Genomic DNA, 21,445 nt, shown 5'->3' on the forward strand with positions numbered 1-21,445 from the left:
AAAGCTATCGCTTTCACCAAACCGTTCCAAGTTCAAAGAGAAAGCGGGTCCCGGGGGATTCGCAGCGTCACCGAGTAAAGACTTCAATTAAACCGGCGTAATAAAAAAAAAAGTTGCAAAGTCGCGGAAGCCTAATAAAAATCTTTTCCCGCCTACGACTCCGTTAATTACCATAAGTTAATTACAACGACGTGAAAGCAGAGCCACCCCCTTGCGTCGACTTGCCAACCTCCGCTCCGCTCCCTTCGTCTAAACCTAGTCTTGTATATGTATCGTATATATATCCGTTAGCTACCACCACTATTGCCACCCCCTTTGCCCACTTTCGTCATATTTACGAGGCGAACTTTGCTTTAAGCCTGCCGATGTTTTAACTTTATCGCGACCGAAGTATGATTTTACGAGAAGCCCGCGGGCTAAATATGCCCGCGTCGTAAAATTAACGGCGTTTCCATAAAGGAATCCGGTGTGCTTGCGTTAAAACTCGATAAAAGCCAATAAAGCATCGCCACGGAGAGCGCAGTTTAGTATAGTTTATCGTCCTTCCCCTTCACGAACTCTCACGAGCTGGTGTCCACAGTTAACCGGTGCCAACCTGCGCCCATTTGCAGCGTTCTTGGATAAGACTTACGAGGATTCTAAGGAAGGAGAGTTCGAGGACCTCGCGACCTACGGATCCCGATCCTCCGAGACCCGGGAGGATCTGGTCTCTGCGCTGTTCGCGAGGAGCCAACGACCAGCTGTTAATTTTTATTGGCTCCGGGTCGAATACGAAAGTTATCGTATTCCATGCTATTACCTCGTACGAAATCTGTTAAATCTCGGGGAACATTGCATATCCCGTATCTTTAAAATCCTGCGCCAATATATTTGAGATAAAGTTCTATTTGCTTTTATACAGTAAAGCGAGCGAAAAATTTCCGATGGATCCTGTCGAGGGCAATGTTACGTAGAATTTGTTAAACTACAGAAAACATTACCATTATGAATAGTTGCGTTAAGGGAAAATTTGATTGAATAAACCCGCGCTCTTAAACTCGAAGAACCTTGCTTTAGGAATTTTGCAGAAGAACCGTAGGACGCGATCGGTCGGTCGCAGGTTGTAGAATCGTCGCACGCACCGAGAGTTCGCGCAGTGACCACGACGTACACGTAAGATAAGTGGTCGATTATCGTCTGTTCGTCGGGTAATGCCACTAAAAAACAGCATCTCCGTTGGTCGGCAGATAGTGTTGTCTCGGGTTAGTACTCGACGACACGATCATTTTACAACTGAGCTACTATATATTGGTAATGGGTCGGCTTTATCTGGTAACTCGGTCCTCTGTCCCGTGGAAACGTTGCCTTAGACTTCTATCCCCCTCGTACGTACACACCTGCATTTTTGCACATCGGTATCTTTATGGTAACATAAAACGGGTTTACCGAGCAATTTAAATGCCGTTCGTCGCATTAACAGCGCGCCTTAATAGATACATTTTTGTAATTCTAAAATTAGACGCTCCACAGTGCGAGCGAAGAAGAGCGAGCAATGCGCGCCATGTAATCGCATGTACCGACAAATTAATATTACTCGTTAGATTCCCTGGAAAGCACGTTCCTCCAAGTTTCTCCGTGAAAAAGATAAAAAGAATATCGCAGGAAATATAATTAAGGAATCGAATCGTACCAAGGTTCGGTAATACTTGCCGATCGCGCAACTTCTTCCATACTTGAAAAGCTTGCGACGTCCATTTCGTTTCGATACTCCAACTATCTGCCCTGTTTACCATGAACGAGAATACTCGTCCAATTTTCGTAAGCAACGCACGCAAAAGGCAAAGGCCAAGAAAGAGCGAGTGTCGTAGCAAGCAGAGAGAGCCGAACGGAAAGGGACACGAACGTCCACATAACTCTGCGGGATCTAGCGAGCGCGGCACGGAGGCAGGACCAGCACAACAACCCTTTGAAGGTTTATGCCGATTCAGGAACGAGTTGATTCATGAAGACGGGATGGACCTCCTTGGGATCCGCGGCTCGGTGCCTCCAAGGCCGTGGCGGGTGGTCCCGCGGCTTGATTTCTTGTTTCCTACACCACGCTCGATCTGGCCTGCGTTCTCCACTATTGCTCTCTCGCTCGATCTCGCCGAAGAACGCGACGGAAGAACGGATCGAGCACGGTCGTAGGACAGTGACAGAGGGAACCAACGACGGGAGAGGGCAAAAGAAGGGAACGAGGCCGGCATTCCCCGCTGCTGCCAGTATACCTATAGCGATTGTCGATTTAAATGTTTACTAATAACCAAGCTTGTCCCGCAACCACCCAGAAGTCGGTCGCTTTGCATTTTTATAAGTACATCTTACGGCCGGTTCCGAGAACGAGAAGACGTTTCATATTCATCCGCCGATGCTGCCGTCGCCGACCGACTGTCCTCTCCTCTCCGTGATACGAGGAGGACTCCTTCTGGCGCGTATTGTCTCTCTGCTCTCGATGCATTCGTCCACGATTAGCCAGCCACCGGTATAATCGTTCGCGTTCCATCGTTACTCGTCCGTAAGTCGGATCGTTAGGACGAACGATCTGTTTCGCTGAACGTTGGTGGTATACGCGAGAACACGTTGAATAAATTCTTCGTTTCCTTTGTATGCAGCTTTGCTAAGTTTAAAGTGAATTATCGGCAAGAAATTATGTAACGGTATCTGCAAAACTGCTCACCTTTCGCTGATATACCTGGAAGTATCCTTCGTAGTTTCTTCTCACAGATCAAGACAGCAATAGGGGATCGAATGATCGATCGAAGGTACAAGGGATGGATGGGTAGATAGGGAGGAAGAATGACGAAGGCTTTGAGACGTGTTGTTTTTTTTTTTATAATGATTCGTTTATTGCGAAAGGACACAGTCTGCAAGCCATCTGCCAATGTGGCATCAACGAGCTCGCGTGAAATTTTGGACACGAATGACTAAAAGGTGATGGCGATCGTTCACTCTCGACATGACATGATATGTTGACAGTCGCTGCGCCCTGCGGCTGTCGCGTCTCGTTTAACGAGAACACCACGAACCTCCGACGTAGTATCTCCGAGTACATTCGTATTTTTCCCTTTACCTTTCTGGAAAAGCTGGACACACACACCACCCTGTGTCGCGAACAGATCGGAGCGCGACACAAGTTCCAGGTTCTGTCAGATTACGGGCGGAGTCGGGCGTGTTCGACGATAGAGCGTCGCTTGCGAAATCGACCGAAACAAAAAAAGTCGGAATTAGGAAACGAATAGAAGAAAAAATGAAGGGGAAAGAAGAAAGAAAGAAAGAAAAACGCGTAGCGAACGATGCGTCGTCGATTATTATTATCACGATCTGCGACGGTTTCTCCAGGATTCGTCGTCGCGCTAAAGCGCTCTCGAGCAATAAATAAATAATACTTACGTACGGAGAAACTCAGGCGCAAGACGCACGCTTTCAACGTGGTTTTCCTCGCACGGGTTGTGCTCCTCCGTAATCTGTCACAGTAATCAACGATCTATACCCCGTCATGATCGACCGAGTTGACGTGAATCGATAATGTTACAATAAACATCGCGATAACAATAATAATAATCCATAATAATAATAATAATCATAATAATAATAATAATCGTCTTCGTCGTTAGTATGAATTATGATCTCCAATATTATAATAATAATATCGTACCTACTCTACATACAATACATACACTGGCCGGACGCTCTCTACTGGGCCCTCTCTACTATTTACAAACGCATAAATAATTATTAATTATTATCGTGTATTTATATATATAGTATTCTTTATGTATAATATTACTGCATAGTAGACACGCCTAGGATAGTGTATCTTTTTTCTTCGTATTTTTTTGTCTTATTTTCCTTTTAAACCGCGATTAGCTGCGCTGTTGCTCTACGGAAGAGATAAACGAGCCTACCATTCCATTCTTTCCATCTTTTTTTTCATCTTTCATCGATCGATTTCCAACCTTTCTTTCTCTGCTGTCCCGTTCTTGCTGCGGACAGAAGAAAAATTCGCGACGAAGGACGAGAGAAAATAGGAATCAAGGAGAGAGGGGCAGGATATACCAAAGGACCGAGGAAAGCGAAAGGAATCCAAAAGGCGAAGAAGATAATGTGAGAGAGACAGAGACTAGGAACGGTGGAGAGAGATCAGGGACTTGAGGGGCAGTACATATCATGTATCTCGTTCCGACGTTCTTCGTTCAGTTACTGTACACTAATTACAAGAATGTAGTCTCTGATTATTATTGTCATACACACCACACAACGCGCGAACGGCTGCGCGGCGAACCGTCCCTCGAAACTTCGATTAATAGTAATTAGTCCATCGTCCCCGCGCAGGGGAATCACACTCGCCCCGGTGACTTGAGCTCCTGCGTAGACGGCAGGCTTCCGCTCGGATGGGGCGACAGATCGGACCCACCGGAGGACGTCGTTGACGACGACGAGGGAGACAAGCCCGAAGTCGCGGTGGTCAGAAGCACGCCGCCTCCACCGGGGACACCGCTAGCCCCGTTGATCGAAAAAGATTTAACATTACCACTCGCTGACACAGCCGACGCGGAGGTCGTCAGTATACTGGGAGCCGTGGAAGGAGGCATCACCCCACTCAGACCGCCCAAGGTTCTCGAATAAGTTTCCAACAAGGCCATATCTCCGGATCCAAGGTGAGAAGCACCGTAGAGGTTTCGGTAGAAATCCGGGTGCCGAACGAACTGCGTTCCCGAGTGCATAGCTGGATGAAGAGGATGATGAGGTGGCAAACGACTCGCCAGAGGGCTCACCAGCTTTCCGCCACCGCCACCTCCACCTGCGACTCCACCACCACCTCCGCCACTTCCGCTATAAGGAGACGAGAGACCAGTCATCGCGGTCGGTGTAGGACTCTGCTGTTCACCGTCCTTGCTCGCCATGTCGGCCAAAGACCAGATCCTCGGTTTCGTGGTGACCCCACTGCCCGTAGACGACGCGGTCGTGGTCGGTGGAAGATGACTACTGGGCGGCGTGCTTTCCGGGGAAGGATGGCGCAGCAGTCGACCATGAGACGACGCAAGATACGCGGGATGCTGAAGCTGTAATGGATGCCTAGGCTCTCTCTGATCGTATAGGCACTCCGGGCTATCTGGACCGCTATCTGCTCGCGACTCGCTCCATTCGCTCTCGGTTCTACCTTGGACACCGGTGGATCCACCGCTAGTGCCAAGGGAGTCCATCCGATGGGCCGGTCGTTCTCCGTCCTCGCTTGATCCGGTACCCGAATCCTTTGAGTCTGTGGCAGAGAATAGGATTTGTCTTTGGGCAATGAAAGGGAAAAGGATTGTCGGGAGACGACGCGTTTTGTTGGGAGTAAGAAAGGGATGTATAGAATCGATGAAAAGGTGGAGGAAGGTAGGCGGATGTTTGCCGTGGTTCTTACCTAGCCGGTCTTTCTCGTCCACGCTCTTTCTTCCGCTGTCGTCGTCGTCGTTATTGTTGTCCTCGTCCTCGACCCTATTCCTCGGCTCCCATGTCATCTTGTTCTCTTTCTTCAAACGTCTCCGCGCATTCGCGAACCACGTAGACACCTGAGTCAGAGTCATCTTCGTGATAATGGCCAGCATGATTTTCTCGCCCTTTGTTGGATACGGATTCTTCTTATGATCGTTCAACCAGGCCTTTAACGTACTCGTCGTTTCTCGCGTCGCGTTTTTTCGTCTGGCGCCATTTAGATCCATCCCATAACTGAAACAGATCAAAGTAGGCGGCTGTTCAGTATCAAAGCCCACCGTCTTGTCCCCGTTTCGCGTTAAAGTTTCAGTTTTCCTTTCCGAAAGATCAGTGATGTCCTCCTGTAAAATCGAGAAACATATACGAGATTAAACACGTTTCACCGGCCAATACTAAAAGAAGACTCGAGGCAACGAATCGATTTAACAGGAGCCACTCGTTCATCTTTTTATTCAATTCTTCGACATCGGTCGCTTTCATCGTCGTACGATGCACGTAACCCGGATGTAAGGCGGTCGGGAACGTACACAGGTCGCGATACGTTATACGAGTGAGTTGGATAACAGAGACACATTGCGGGGAAGAGAGAAACCGGAGGAGGAGGAGGAGAAACGTAGAAGAAGAAGAAGAAGAAGGCAAAGCCTCCGGTGGAAGCTCGTGTCGGGAAACTTATCCAATCGTGAGGCTCGTTACGCCTCCCCCCGGAGCTCGGTATAAAAGTCCGAGTCCTGCTCGGTTAGAGGAACGATATAAGCGGGTAGCTACTACTTTCATCCCGAGAGCAGATCTCTATCTAACGGTTTAAGCTCCTTCCTTCCATCGCGGTCGTAGTGGAGTGGAGTGGAAAGGAGCGTAGCAAGAGAGAAAGAGAACACGATTCGTTTCGTCTCACCCTTCGGCGCGCCTCGCCCAGACCGTCCGGAGCGACCGACCCCCTGGGATCCCATTACTAAAAGACTAACCCTTATCAAAGATTAAACTTCGGTATAACTGCTGAATCGACGGGATCGAAATTAAATTTTCCAGCGGCGAGCACGGCTGGGAGATGCTTACTCCCTTCTTCTTTTTCCTTCTTTGCTCGGCTCTTGGCTTTTTTCCTTGTTCCACCCCTTGCGACATCTCGACATCTTTTCCGACGTTGCGGTCTTCCGCTCTGTGTTTCTTTATTTTCTCTCCTCTGACGTAAACGGATGAATATATTTTCTTAAGAGTTTTAACGTATCTTTTTTCTTTTCTAAGGACATACGAATTGGATAAAATTTAGAAAATTTCTACCCACGCAAAATCCACCCTTGGCGCAAAAATACGAAACGACGAGATACCGTTAGTCGAAATCCCAATAGACTCGACACGGAAGCGCACCTTCGTCGACGGCGATGCCCCGTGACGGGCAACCGCCATTATTGAGCTTTATTTTCACCCTCTTTCGTCCCAGCGAGCTGGGAAGAAGATACGGGGGAAGAAGAGAGGCAGGCGTGTGTGGACGCGCGACTGACGTGTCGACGGATCGAGCGGGTTGGGGAGATGGTCGCGACGGGATGAGATGGGAAATTAATAAAACTGTCACTTATCTGCCCCTCCCCGGGGCAGGGCTACACGCGCTATCTGCCGTCTCTTCTGTCTTCCTTTCGCCCCTATCTTTCCGTGCCGATTGTGTTTTCACTTCGCGGCCCCATCTGTCTCTCTCTTCCACCGCTGTACCGAAGTCTGTACGCGGGATTCGCAGCAGCTGAAACGAGGCGCTAAACATTTCAATTTGACATCACAGCCGCCTCCGCGAGAATGTAGATGTAACGTGGTCGTTCGCGAGCGCGCGCACTCATACACGCGCGTTTCTCCCAGGATACGCTCTATCCTCTTTGTTCTCTAGGCTATCATATCCTACGTTCTGTCCTATCCTATCCATCCGGCAAAAGCGTCGAGGGTCGAAGGCTCGTACACGCGCGCAAAGAGAGCGAAAGAGTGGAGACGGCAAACAGGAGAAGCAGGAAGAGACGGAGGAGGAGAGAAGGAGGCGAGAGAGGTGGGCCATAGCACGGCGCGGCGTACCGGTGATACAGAGAGGAGCAGGAAGATAGAAAAGTGGCGAGAGAAAGAGAGGCGAGGATGGCTTAACTCCGGTCTGTTTGCGAGGAGCAAATGGCGTTCTGCAGTTATTTTAAAATTCAGGCGGTGGCAGGGGGTGCGGATCGGATTAAAAAATCAGAGTGGAAGCTTGTTTCTCATGATAACAGCCAGCCACCCCCGAGAGCGGGAACTGCTGCTGCTTTCTACCGATTCCGTCTCCCTGCCAGCTACTGCCAACCCCCCGCGGTTGTCGAGCCTCTATCTCTCCGCCTCTTCCGCGTCCATTCGTCTCTCTCTTCCACATTTCGTTTCTCTGTTTCCTTTTCCTCTTGTGCGCCAGAGCGCTCCAACTTTTTCCATCTCTTTCCACACGACGCGACGCGACGCCTCGCTTCTCTGTAACGCTTCTCTTCCAATCTGTCTCTCGCTCGGCCTCCGGTATCACCATACAACCATCGCGAACGCATACACCAAAGGGCATTTCGTCGACCGCTTTAAATACGGCCGCTGCATGCGCGCCAAGCCGTTCTCCCGTTCCCGCATATAGAGACGTGTCGTGTATATCTATATACAAATCGTATTATATACGCGTATATAGGCACAGCTATGATCGTACGTGCGAGCCAGATCGGCCTCTTTCCTCTTCTCGCGCACCAGGGGTTGATCGCATCAACTGCTTGTTTCCATGGCGATTGCTAATCGGCCCGTCCTTTGCTTCCCGTTTCAACGTCGCGCCTTTGTTCACGTTCCTCGCACCCGCCCGGGGGTTAACGCGTCAAGCTACAGGCAATCTGCCTCCAGAGGTCCCAATAACTTTATCCGATTCTTTCCCTACCGCTCAGCTGCCTATAAATACTCCATTTATGCTTTTTAGTACTGTCACTTTCTTCTATTAAATAACTGACACGTTTGAATATCCTTTCTGTCTGTTAATTATAGATAGGTATATCAAGATAAAAACTGAGTGATTGAAAAGGAAAGTAATTGAATCCGAAGTAGCAATAACTCTACGATAACGGAATTGGTCTTCACCCTTCCAATTCTCCGGACGCGAAGATACAACACCACCCCTTAAAGAAACGGTTCGAGCGAATCAACCATTAAAGCCCGCTGAAACAGCCATTTTTCGCGACCCTCGGCCGCACGGCGGTTAACGTAAACGCGTTTGTCATGGCGTAGCTTTTAAGAGGGATAAGAACGGGGGTGAGTGACCATGGCCAGCTCGAAACGAGGCAGGTGTGCGGGTTCGACCGACTCCGCCCCTCGTTACCGCTCGTAACTAGGGGTGATATCCGACTTCTTTTTTCCCTCTCTATCGTTCTCACGCTACCACCTCTATCCCCTTTTCCCACTCTTAGAATCTATACCCTCGACACACACCTTTCACAGGTATGGTTCCGCGGGCTCCGCGGTCTTTATCAACGCGAAAATGCAGCCATTTCGGTGACGGCGCCATCTTCCCTTGGTAGATACGTGTATGCACGCATACCGCGTCCCTTCGCACGCGTTCACTCACCTAGAAGGAGGTACCTGCCTCATGGTCGAGCTTCGGTTTAATCAACCGCGAAGCCACGCCAACCTTCTGCGGCCCCTTTCATCCGTCCCTACCTTCGATTCATGGTCGGCTAGAATATCGCGACAATTAGATACATGTACGGTGTGTGTTCGAGTGGACAGCTTTGGACGCTTTCACTTCTTCCTTTTTTTGGTATCTTTTATGGTAAATATTTTTTACAGTAATCGATTGTCCACAGGTAAGCTGTGAGTCTTCTACGTATCAAGCAAAACCTTTTAAATATTTCACCTAGAACCTGATCGCATAACATTGTAAAAAAATTTTGTCATACTTCTTCGAAGCTCGGAAGAGCAAAAAAAAAAAAAGGATTAAACGTGGAAATGCAAAAATATGGACATAACCGGTTCGCGCAGGGTTCTTGCCAGAGTTAGAGAATTTTTAAAAGAATAGGAATAGAATTGTTTTAAATTTCCATCGTGAACCGACGATGAGACTGCTTCGATCGATGCCTGATCGAACCAAAGACGGATAAAAGGTAGAAGACGACGACGTTGATTCTCTCCTGGCGGTTTATACAACGAACGCACCTACCGTGTACCGATGTCGTCGCGTTAAGTTCTCAGAAGCGCTTCGCAGACTTGCAACACGTCGCGTTGAAGTTTTGCGAACGTGGTGACAGTCGGTTGTTCCACATCCAACTTTATTACCAGTTGCTCGCAACGTGACAGATCGATCGTAAACCCGGCGGTGCGCGCGTGTGCACGCACGTGTGAACGTGCGCTGAGAAACCTGGCAGAAGAGGTAAGTGCACCCACACGCGGACACGACTAACTCTCACGACGAAGATTATACAATCTCACTCTCACTCCCTTTCTCCGTCTCCATTGTACGTGCAACCGAGTTTATATAAAATGATACACGGTTCGCTACTTTGTCATACGATCGTTTAAATCCATCACGAAGCACACACCGCCCCGTAAGAGCCACGATTAAAGTCACTCGCCGCTGAATTATCGTCGACCGAGATTACTCGGCAGCGCGGCGCTCTGTTATGGCTAACTCGCGAAAATTTACAAAAGCCAAACGACTCTGAGCTCCGAGTTCCAACGGCTACACGCTCGTATGTCTCGTTCTACCGTTACACCGCTGCACGAGTCTTTAACGCTCGATAAAGAACACGCTGAGTCGAGTATGTAATTTGTGTCTGAAATGTAACCAGCTACCCTTTAGGTAAAAGGACACGCTCTTCTGTAAAACATTAATTCATTCCACGCGTCTACGAACCTGGAAAAATTTCCACGCTTAACACTTTACAACTCACTCAACTGTGTTCCTTACATACATATACATATATATACCTTTGATACTCGAAACAACCTATACGTTTGCACAATTTGCAAGAGTTTTAGAATTGTACGGGGAGTCGTGTTGACAGATACTCAAAGAATTGATTAATCGATCGACCTATAAATCTTTAAAACGACTCTCTCCTCATAGCATGAAGCATGCACGGATGACCTTTCGACACGCGTCATTCGTAAAGCAACGTTCACCTGGATGCTCGTTCTCGCGAGGAGAATATCGGTAGAAGGGGTGCGGCCCGGTCATTAAATCCAAGTCAACCGCTCGACAGGCCTAATCTGCGTCCATTAAGGCTAATGAGAAAAGCGCGGAGGCGCGGCTGCGAGACGACGACGCGCTGTCATCTGCACGTCGAAGTTTCAAGAAGAGAAGGAGGGACGCGGTGGCATGTCCCCGCTAACGAAAAACGCGTGTCAGTGACTTTTCACCGGCGCAACCCTTGCGAGGCAAAAACCACCCTCTAGGACTAAAACCGGGTCATTAAACGGCCGTACATCATCGGGGGACGTGACACGTCCTGAAACGCCGCGCGTGGGGCCCGCACTCATTAACTTTGGGATATTCCCGGTTTCTGTCGGATCCGAGGACGGTTTGACGACCGAACGAGTCCTCCGGGAACGCTATAGACGAGAATGAATTTGTCCTTTTGTACGATTGGTGCTGGAAGATCGATCGGGAGGGTCTTGGCTCTGGAGTAGCAGGTTTCAGATGAGAAATTGGGGATTTGAAAAATATGTGCGAAGTTACAGGTGTTGGAATAATAGAAGAGATTCGAATCATGGAAATTCGATCACAATCGACCGTAAGTTCCCGATATACGTAGAATAAATGATAGACTAGTATGAATTTGGATCTGGAGCTAAGCTAGGTAGACATTTTAGAAAACAAGATTATACAAATTTCAATATGTAGACACGCGAGTAGGCACTGTTGCGCGTTCTACGTAGATAGGAGAACGATCGATGAACAATCTTGTTAGACGACTAACTGTTAGGATGAATCAGATGCGCGGCATGATTCGATGTAATTCTATTGCGAGAGCGAAGACGGCAAATATTTGGCGGGGCTTTCAGAAAGGGTTGGCAATATACTCGCGGCGTAAATCAAATAAGCGATCTTATCGTCGAAACATACACCGCTTGTTGGCAACGCTAAATGGTCTTAGATAGGATCGACGTTCGTATCGTTCTAGGTTTAGTAAATAATGCACGGACAATATCCTCTCGATACAAAACTCTCTGTCCGTAAAGGTATGAAACGACGGAAAACGTTTCACAATCGTGTAACGAAGGGACCTTTCGGTATAAAAACTCCCTTTAATCTTATCAAATTCGTGGGAACAGTGCTGGATATCGAAGGAAATGAATTCGCCTAAGAGCCAATTTCTGTCATGAACAGATATAGGATCCATCGGTAATAATTCGTCAATCACACTCCTCTACTGACCGAAATTGATATATGAAGATTTAGGGTTAGATTTGATATGTATCAATAGTATAATGTTTCTAGATAACGAATGAATATATATGTGTCTCATTTCCTTTTAAGTTACAATAGATATGTAGATTGATACATTAAATATTTAGTTCCTACGTAAAGTTTCTCTAATTCCGAGAAATACTTCCATCTTGATATGTATTCCTAACTTACGAGTAATTATCATATTTGTATACCTATCTACAAAATCCATGAAAACGGTGGATTAGAAAAATTATGTAAATCAAATTAAAGGAAAGGAAACAACCATAGAAAATTCCTTTCCAATGCCATGAAACTTCTACTAAGAAGAACTTTTAAAAAACAGAAAATAAACTTCGCGACTTTTCGCACTCTCAGCTTCTTTCATTTGTTTCCTATACAAAATCTTGAACTAGATGCTCGCGCCAAACATAGATTCCCCCAACTATCCGTGAAAGAAATGGGTTCGCGCACCTGTTCGCCGAGGAAAAGGCGACGACGACCGGGCGAGCGGCGATTAAGATTCGCGGATCGTCGCGACGTCCTTAAACGCGCTCGAGGCCCGAAGCGCGTGCCGACACATCGGTCGTTGTACGGACACACTTAATAATACGTGTCGTCGATCGAGGGACGCGACGCGAAACGGGAGGAAGCCGAAGCCGGACATAGGAGCAGCCTATGTAAGCGCGGCCTGTGTTCGTACAACCAGTGACTGCGCTACCCACTGGCCGCTTGTTTCTTATTGTTTACCCTATATGTCCCCGGAAGCAGGGCCAATCCGCCGGAAAGACGAGACCGTTAACCCACACGATCCCAAGACCTCGCGGCCGTGCATGCCAACTCTTTATTATTGGCTTTTTGTATGCTTATGTTAAACGGTCGACGAAGCGCGCGCCCTGGCATAATGTGCTCTGCGATCCTCGTCACCTCGTCGATTTTTACGTGACTGCTCCTCGATCCTTTCTCTTCGCTGCTATATCCTTATCCTTCTTTTCTTTCTCCTTTTATTGAATACATTAGAAAACGTTGCAAAATTGCGACGAGTTACTAGAATAGCCGAAAAAGGATTCACCGATGAGAAACTTCATAGAGACCGATAAAAGTCGAAATAGAGTAAAATGTAGATCTCTCAGAAACCAAACTGATCTTTGCTTTTTACGATCGTCTCAATTGGAGGATCATATACAGGATTGATGTTCAATCCTCAAGTTTCGCCTCCGATACATAGCATAGTTGAGTAAATAATTGTTTACACAAAAAGAACCTGTGAACACGTCGCTATCTTATTAACCAGCGAAAAAAGAAGCAGACTTAATACCGGTACACGGTGTATTGATAAAAGTTTTGCGTTACGTAAGTAGCGGTCGAACATCGAACGAGCATTATCGATGCGACAATTGTTACTCAGCTGCTATTAGCGTCATCGAGCTTGAGTTTCTTCGCGACATAGAATCGTACGTGCGTGGGAAAAAGCATTGATAAATGTCGTGTGGTCAGGTCGATCCTCGTTGAACGTTGACTGGTACGCTCTAACGACGTTGAAAACTTTGTATCGAAGCATAACATGCAAAAATAAATCTCGTGCCGTGGCTTTTATTACAACGTTTCGAGAAAAAAGACTTCGATAACGTATCGAGTTCACAGCGACAAATAGACTGGCGTACGTGTATGTAGGAAAAATGCAAGGAAAATAACCACTATCGAGTATATGTATACCGATATTTTTGGCCGATGGATAATCCGTTGGCAACGAGATATGAACTTCTGGTGTCTACGACAATGCGTCCAAGTAGAAAAACGTTGCAATTAACATGTTTAACTCGAGTAGAAATTAATTGCGAAGTGTAGGTAGAAATTAGCCTTGTTTGTTAACGATATAGCATCGTTAATGCGTTGAATTATTCCATGTTTCAACGACGGTGCAAGCGTTCCGTCCACGGAAAGAAAATTGATTTCAGTAATATCGTGTTAAATTTGAATTCGATTGCTCGGGGAAGCGAGTACCGTGTGTCGAGGTAATCAAATCGCTGCTCGATATCTTCACCTATCGATACATCGTTTGCATTAATCAACGTATTCCTCGAGCAAGTGTCCGCTGAAGAACCGAACGAAGAAACAGTGGTCTGTGTATCAGTTCATAACCGCTTATCTTGACAAATGGAATTACGGTCGCGAGAAATTGAGACAAATCGTGTAACACGACGTATCAATCAATTCCGCGGGAAATTTAAACACTTGTATTTTCAACAAGTTGTGTCAATATAATTAGCTCGTCGTATCTCCGATCGAATCGATCGATTCTCCCTTCTTTTTTCGATCGATAAAATCAATTAACATACCACGAATAAATGAATTAGCACCGTAATGAGAACCAGACACAATTATCGTGATTATATTATTGTACAAAAATTTGGAATTAAATACTTTTGCGTACGTTAAATACTACATACGTATTACGTAATTTCTGTATCGTATATTTTCAGGCTTGTTTCTTCACTTCATGCATATAATCGTGGTTGTTAAATGTCATTACTAATAGCTAATGAAATTTCGAAATGTTTCTTGCAACACACATAATACATTCGTAAAAGGTATCTGCAAATGTTCGAATATTTTCGTCAGTCCGTGTACGATCAAAGGTAAAAAAGACTAGATTGTTCGACGTCGATCACTGACAACGGATCTCGAAGCCGGCAGGTGCATCCCCGGATCTTCCGGTAATTGTTATCGCGGCGAAGAGTTGCGGTTCCGGTGTGGACCGGCGCGGTAGGTCTCCGTAAAGGAAGACCCGGTGCGCGAACCGACTAGACCGAATGGATGCTAAGCAAGCTGTAGTACCCGATCGCTTCCTTGCATACGAAGCAGTCTCCGCCGGAAGTGCGTCACGCGGCAGTATAGATTCCACGAGGTGAGACCGGCGCGTAGAACGACGTCGTTGACTCGTCACCGGGTCGTTGGATACGTGACCGCGGGTCGCGTTTCTCCGGACCAGATCGAAATAACTGATACGCGCCGGATGTTTTATCATTTGCAACATTATCGCGACATAATACGTCAAATGTAATACGTATATATTATAAAATTCGCACGCAGAGATATCGTCAGTTTATATCCTCGTTTCTATATCCTCTTCTGAGAACCACTGTTTCAGTATTTCTTTGTGTTCGTACATAACTCTTCGGTAAATTATGTGTTACTTTATACGGAATAATTCTTCGCAACGATCTTGTAAAGAACTAATAAACTACTCGCCCATTACTGGCTACAATATCGCTTCCCCATATTCTCATTGTTTACAATCATCGATCTCATTAGCAAGTCGTAAAAGCGAGCTTACAAATCGGTTCGAGTGTCACAGTTTGGCATCTCTATGTACATAAATTCCATGGCGGGGACGCGACGATAACGATAGCGTGATATCAACTGAAGACAGAAACGAGAAAAGGACAGAGAAAGGGGAAGGAAAAATTGAAAAATCCAGTGACGTCGAGAAGAAGGCCGGAAACGTAGATAGACCGATTAATCATCGACAGAGTTCGCTTGGTCCACCTCTCTGTGCCATGCGTCTCCAAAGGCAAGCACTCCGAATATTTATAATCTTGCCCTGCGCAGATAATACGATTCCGATTTATCAAGCGGGCAAGACCTTTCACCGATCGCATCGTGACACGCGTTGACCGATTCCAGCGCCAAGCGCGAGAATAAAAACGCCCAAGGCGACAGTCCCGGGTCAACGGAGCGCTAATTTATTGGAATGTTTATGTGGTTCTCTGGCGCGTTATCGGAAACGCGCGCGCGAGAACGCGTCGACATCCCGACCAAAGCTGACTCGCGTGAACGCACGTCGGAGTAAAGCAAGACTTCTTCTCTCTTTCTTCTCCTATATTGTCGAGATTTCGTGTGAGAGAACAGGAGCGTATTGGAGATTCGACTTGCTCGCTCGAAAGACAATTGAGATAATTTCCAAGTGGCAGGAAAACTTTCCGCGCGGGTGACGTCGCTCCGTTTCTTCTGCGGTTAATTAACGCGAGAGCACGCACGTTCGATTTGCGTTGAAGCATTTGGAGAAAGGTATATTATTCTTAGTGGTCATATCGTACGAACGTACAGCTATCTGCTCGGCCGAGTCGTATTTCTGTACCGACACCGTGTTATCGTTTCGCGCGACTTTTTTCAAGAGCGTGCAACTGAAAATAATTATACAGTTACTCGTTCCGGCTTCGAAAATGTTCGTCGATGGTTATGCCGAGTTTCCAGCGAATCGAGGGAGATTTAGTACGCGACTGTCTTTATCACCGCGTGAAATATATGGTGGTACTTTGGAAAGCCTCCACTCGTACGTTCTCCGTGAAGAGTTCGTTGCTTTAAATACGCGGTATTTCTTTCCGAATTGTCCATAAACGTTATCCCCTAATTGTCCAAAGCGATATGCGCCATTTAGAATTTGGGAAGAATATTATCTTCTCGAGGAGAAAGCGTAGATTTCTTTTATTCTCATCTTTATTACCCTTCGGAGGGAAATCCGAAAAATCGATGTAGAAGAATCGCAGAAATATTTTGAAAACTCACCCGTTGTAGGGGTAGGTGGCGAAAGCGGCATCGTAAGGATGGTACATGGATGCATAAGGCCACGCTGCCGCGGCTCCTGCTCCAAGATTTTCCTTCAGATCGAGGCTAGCAGCCTGCAAGCAAAGCAATTATACTTGTTAATAACGTGTGGCAACGCCTCGCATGAGTAATTAACGCAATTAAAAAAGACCAATTCTTCGATGCGTGATTCGAGTCGTGATTCGTTCCAATCTGGAACGCATGCCCAATTGCAAAACGAACGGAACATAGTGGTACTATCTTTCGATGTAGAAATGCCACTGGACGATATCGTGTATCTTCCACTCGTGGAAGTCGACTAAAAAATCACGTGTATCACAGAACGTGTCCGAAAATGGAATTCTGTCAACGTTAAAACGTTCCTTTTAATTCTCAATTATGCCTATACTACTGGATCCTGGTACAAAAAAAGCATCTAACCAGTTTAACCAGCGGAAGTATCCACTTTTTTTAAGGACGTGGCGGTTAATCGGCGCCTTCACGATCGATCTTCAATTCATCGACGATAATGAGAAAAATAGCTGGCAAAGCAGCGATAACAGTAATTAGAATCGATGTGTGCCGTTATTGTTTGTTTCTGTAACCCATAACCCCGACTGTTTGACTTCGTATACCAACCGCATTTAAACCTCTATCAACCGGTAGAATAATAGAACCATAGAATTCTTCTCGCCCTTCGATCCCCCTTCTGATTCGAAACGATCCGTTGTTCTTCTCCCCGACTTTTTTCATATGCATTAGTCTTGCATTAACGACATTAATTATACATCGTGTTCGAACTGCGTAGCCATCGTTGGATTGGCGTAATTAGCACTCGAAAATAACGGGCGGTTCGAGTTCCTTGACCTAGGAATTTCACGCGCCCAATGTCGCGTTTATTTGAGACTCTTCGAAAACGTTGCTCGACCCATGTAATTTCATGTGTTTAAACTGAACTTAAAAGCAAAGGAGATCTAGATTTCCGACGCACATGAATATTCTAAAACACAAACGTTTTGTCGTACATTGATAACGCTAATTTTCGCTCGTGACAATATTTTTCTTTTATTTTCATTTTAGTCCATCTTACTAACGTTTTACCGATATCTTCTATCGTAAATATTACAAATGTTTCACGATTGTTGTAATATTTGGTTGTTCGAAAACTTCCAATTTCTTTTTCTACGGTTGTATTGACAAAAATATAAATACGTATAAAAATCGACCATCTGTTGTGTAAATTTGAAATCAGTCACGAAGCAACTAGAAAATCACGATCGAAACGAACGATCTCATTAAAAACGGTGCTCGATAGGTGCAAGTAGAAGAGTCTCGAGAACATTAGCCACGAAGGTACCTCGAGTACGTGGTTCCGCGCAACCTGTGTGTGCAATCTGCTGCTCGGTTACGAGGAGAGGCCACACTCTTATGCGCTTACCCCTTAAGCTCGATCATAAAGAGCGACGATAACAGGCCGGCCACGGCGACGGCTCGAACACGACAGTGTTCCACTGTTACGACAGGACGGATTCATAAATTTACGCTTCGCAGCTATTTTCTCCGTGTATGCGCTTTGTGTGTGGTCCGATAACCTCTCTCGGTCGGACGAATACACGCGATTGCCGATCCAAAGTCGCTATGCTTCTTCTCTCCTCCCATGCTCGCCTATATTAACATCACACTGTCCGGGATCTTTCGCTGCGATAACATCTCGATTATCGTTGAACGCTTCGCGAACGTGCATGCCAAATGAAAGCATCTTTCTTTCTCTCTCTCTCTCTCTCTTCTACCATTGGCGAAGAAAAACTTGCACGAGATTCGATATACGTTTAGAATCCAACGCGTATAATATCGTCGCGAGTTGGTCAATCCACGAGTTCGTTATCTTTCCGATGAAACTAGCGGTGATGTAAGATAAGCGGTAGATTCGTACGAACAATATTTTAACGAAGGTTAGACACTGGTAGAAATTTATATTCCGGTAAGAAAAAGAAAAGAAACAAAGGAAGAGAGAAAATATTTAGTAAAAGATCAGGAAAATTGTTGGCGATTGGGACTGATTACGTTGATAGTAATAAAGACGAGAAGATCTTCGAACGGCCGTGGATGCAATAAAACGAACTTTTAAGGCTGGTGGTTGAAAGGGATGAAAAGCTGGTCGTATGAACATCGAGCGCGAGCCGCGCATTGCGTTGACGTTTATTACGCGAGAACAGTCGCTCGAGCCGTGATAGCATAATTATACAATGCAGGGTGAAATCGGGAAACTACGCGCCAGTGAATGGATGGAGTACAGAGAATAATTTTACCCGATTGCCGATTTTGTACAATTCTCAGCTCTGTTATTCACCCATTGATATCCATTGTCACAAATAGTACCGGTAAAAATCATCTCGATTTCCTTTATTTTAATAGATCCTTCGTTAAAACAAAAAAAAAACAAAAAATGATAGAATTCTATCATTCTCCATAAATTTTTAATTCTATAAAAAAATAATTTCAAATTTTGCCTAACCTAATACAAATAATAATCTTCAATGAAAAAAAAAAGGAAAAGGTCTAAATCTACTCACCGTAGGCGTGTAGAAAGGTGCCTGTTCGGCCCCCAGGGGCGGAAAATAGGCTGCCATGCCCTCGGAGGCGGCGGCGGCCGCCGCTGCCGCGTACGGCGCGCTGTACATGGAGAGCGCAGCAGGTAGCGCACCCAGGCGTTGATAACCGCCGAGAATCTCGTACTGACAGGAGCAGACGGTTTGACCCGTGAGCGGATCCGTGAAAATGGGTCTTCCGGTGTCGCAACACCGTCCGGTCGGCGTTGGACCGCCGGTCGTCGGTGGCGGATGACCCTGCGACGGGCTGACCGACGTGGTTGGGCTACCTGGCGGCCTAACCACCGCGCTGGTCACCGCCATCCTCGCGTTCGATAGACCGGTAGCTACGCCCAGGGGATGATTCGTGGTGGTACCCGCTACGCTGACCAGCGACGAACCGCCTGCGCTCAGGATCGTACCGGAGACCGGCGAGGCCGCAGAGGACGTCAGCGACGAGCTCACTGTCACAGGACACTGGAACAACAGATAGCATAATTTTTGATTAGATTGTATAATATGTACGTTGTGTGTGATAGTATTATATAGATTACATAGATATATTTAGAAGAAATAAAAGGATGGTCGAGAAAGTACTCGCGTGATATTGATTAATTACTTAAGTTAGGAAAAGATAAATTCTGTTGTTGTTATCGGTATCATTAGAGATAAGAAGCGTGTGCAGAAATTATACAAGAGATCCCTGATTGATTTTTTTGTAATCGTCGTTACAGATATTAAATTATGAAACGTGAAGTCACTAGGCTGATGCAATAATTAGGATGATAGTGTACGAAATTCATTTGAGAGACGTATAAGAAAAAATTAACTTTTTTAGCGTTTTATCGATATATTGTGATATTCGACGAGAAATACATATTTAGATAAAAAGACTTCTTAGCTTCGACTGAGATATGACGTATTATTATATTTACCAAACAACAGACGGCTACGTGATCGATCGTATACATGTCCAGCGCCCTGAACATTCGTCGGTACGTATCATAATTTAAACAGGAGATACATTCTTGACTAAAAATTGTTTGCATTGCAGCGTATCGGTTGCGAGCCACGCGTTAAAAGGGGGAAGGATAACTTGCGTATCTCCGCGAAAACAAGATGTTTCGCGTCTTTCGACAAAACTGCGTTCCGAAAACGCAGAGCTTAAACAACGACTCGTTACAACGCCACTGTTTGCTTGAAAATTCTCGACGACCGCCCTGCTCCTTTCTCTCGGTAAACAATTCAGAGTGGGAGAGTGCGTTTATGTTCCGTAGGTCACCCACTCTCCATGGATCCCTCTCTTTACCTTTTCTCGCGTTACACGCTAACTGCTCCTCTTTTTACCGCAATTTTTTATCGCGAGCTTAAAATTTACCTCCGTCTCTTGACCTACTCGCGGTCAGATTTACGCTCGACATTTGTCGTTTAAGCGACGGCGAACGACCGTGTACCAGGTGCTACGAACCGTCGTCCATTCGCGCCGCCATTAGCTGGTTACGAAATCGGGAAACTCGTAATCGTCGTGTTTTCACATTTGTAGACACTCGTTCGAAACTGCCATACGCGTCGAGACTTGCTCCTACGACCGTACGTACGCAACTGGGTACACATATGGGGAAGCATATTAACATAAAAAAAAGTTTGCTCAGGAGAGACTACCGGTATCACCGTCGAAGATTCGCTGACAACGTCAACGCCAGCATCACCGAGACTGGACATTTTAATCGTTACTCGATCTCCAGCCGTGTTACACGTTCTCCGATTGCACGGATGCACGCGAAGTGGAGCAGGTCGCAAGCTTCCCATTTTGCTGCGCGCCAGAGCTCGTTAAGAACGAATTAATGGTCGTTGATCGCAGGAAAATTGATCGAACGGCGTTATGAAACCCGCCACGAGTTAACTGCGAACGATATCGTGTTCGGTTGCAAGTCCGGTTGGTTTAGCGTTTCTCGAAACGGACCGATGAATTCGTTGATACGCGATTCCGTAGGTTAGATCGTTTGACCGGATAGAAAGACAGTCGATTCGTCGTGGAAACTATTACAAATTATTCCAACCGTTCGTCGAATTTTAGCAACTTCCGTAAGAACACGCTCATAATTTACTCGGCGTTATCTAAACACGCTAATAAACGATGTAACATTTCCATATTAATCGTGCGACTTTCTCTCAGAGCGAATTGTGTGTACGAAATATCCGAAACGTATCCGTTTAACCCGATATATCCGTGGCGCGCAGCCTCCAGGGAACCGAGGGACTTCCGTTAAACACACACCTGCCGACGCGATTGTTTCCGATTTACGAAACAATAAACGCCTCCGGTGGCACGTTCGACGCCGATAATCGGCGACAGGCAGAGCAACAACGG

The 21,445-nt window shown here is 46.3% G+C and overlaps 1 protein-coding gene across 1 annotated transcript in view; it reads right to left on the minus strand.

Moving 5' to 3' along the window:
- Nucleotides 1–2,842: 2,842 nt before the first annotated feature.
- Nucleotides 2,843–21,445, minus strand: part of mirr (iroquois-class homeodomain protein mirror) — a 34,579-nt gene continuing 15,976 nt past the window's right edge. Inside the window, exons 2-5 of the mRNA XM_069132074.1 lie at nucleotides 19,060–19,551; nucleotides 16,469–16,581; nucleotides 5,426–5,730; nucleotides 2,843–5,278 (exon numbers count right to left, since the gene is read on the minus strand). Coding sequence (XP_068988175.1) covers nucleotides 4,356–5,278; nucleotides 5,426–5,730; nucleotides 16,469–16,581; nucleotides 19,060–19,551 — 1,833 coding nt within the window. The 3' untranslated portion in view covers nucleotides 2,843–4,355. The remainder of the gene's footprint in view (nucleotides 5,279–5,425; nucleotides 5,731–16,468; nucleotides 16,582–19,059; nucleotides 19,552–21,445) is intronic.

This window comes from Bombus flavifrons, chromosome 1, assembly GCF_040668555.2.
Source record: "Bombus flavifrons isolate JBK064 chromosome 1, iyBomFlav1_principal, whole genome shotgun sequence".
NCBI lineage: Eukaryota > Metazoa > Arthropoda > Insecta > Hymenoptera > Apidae > Bombus > Bombus flavifrons.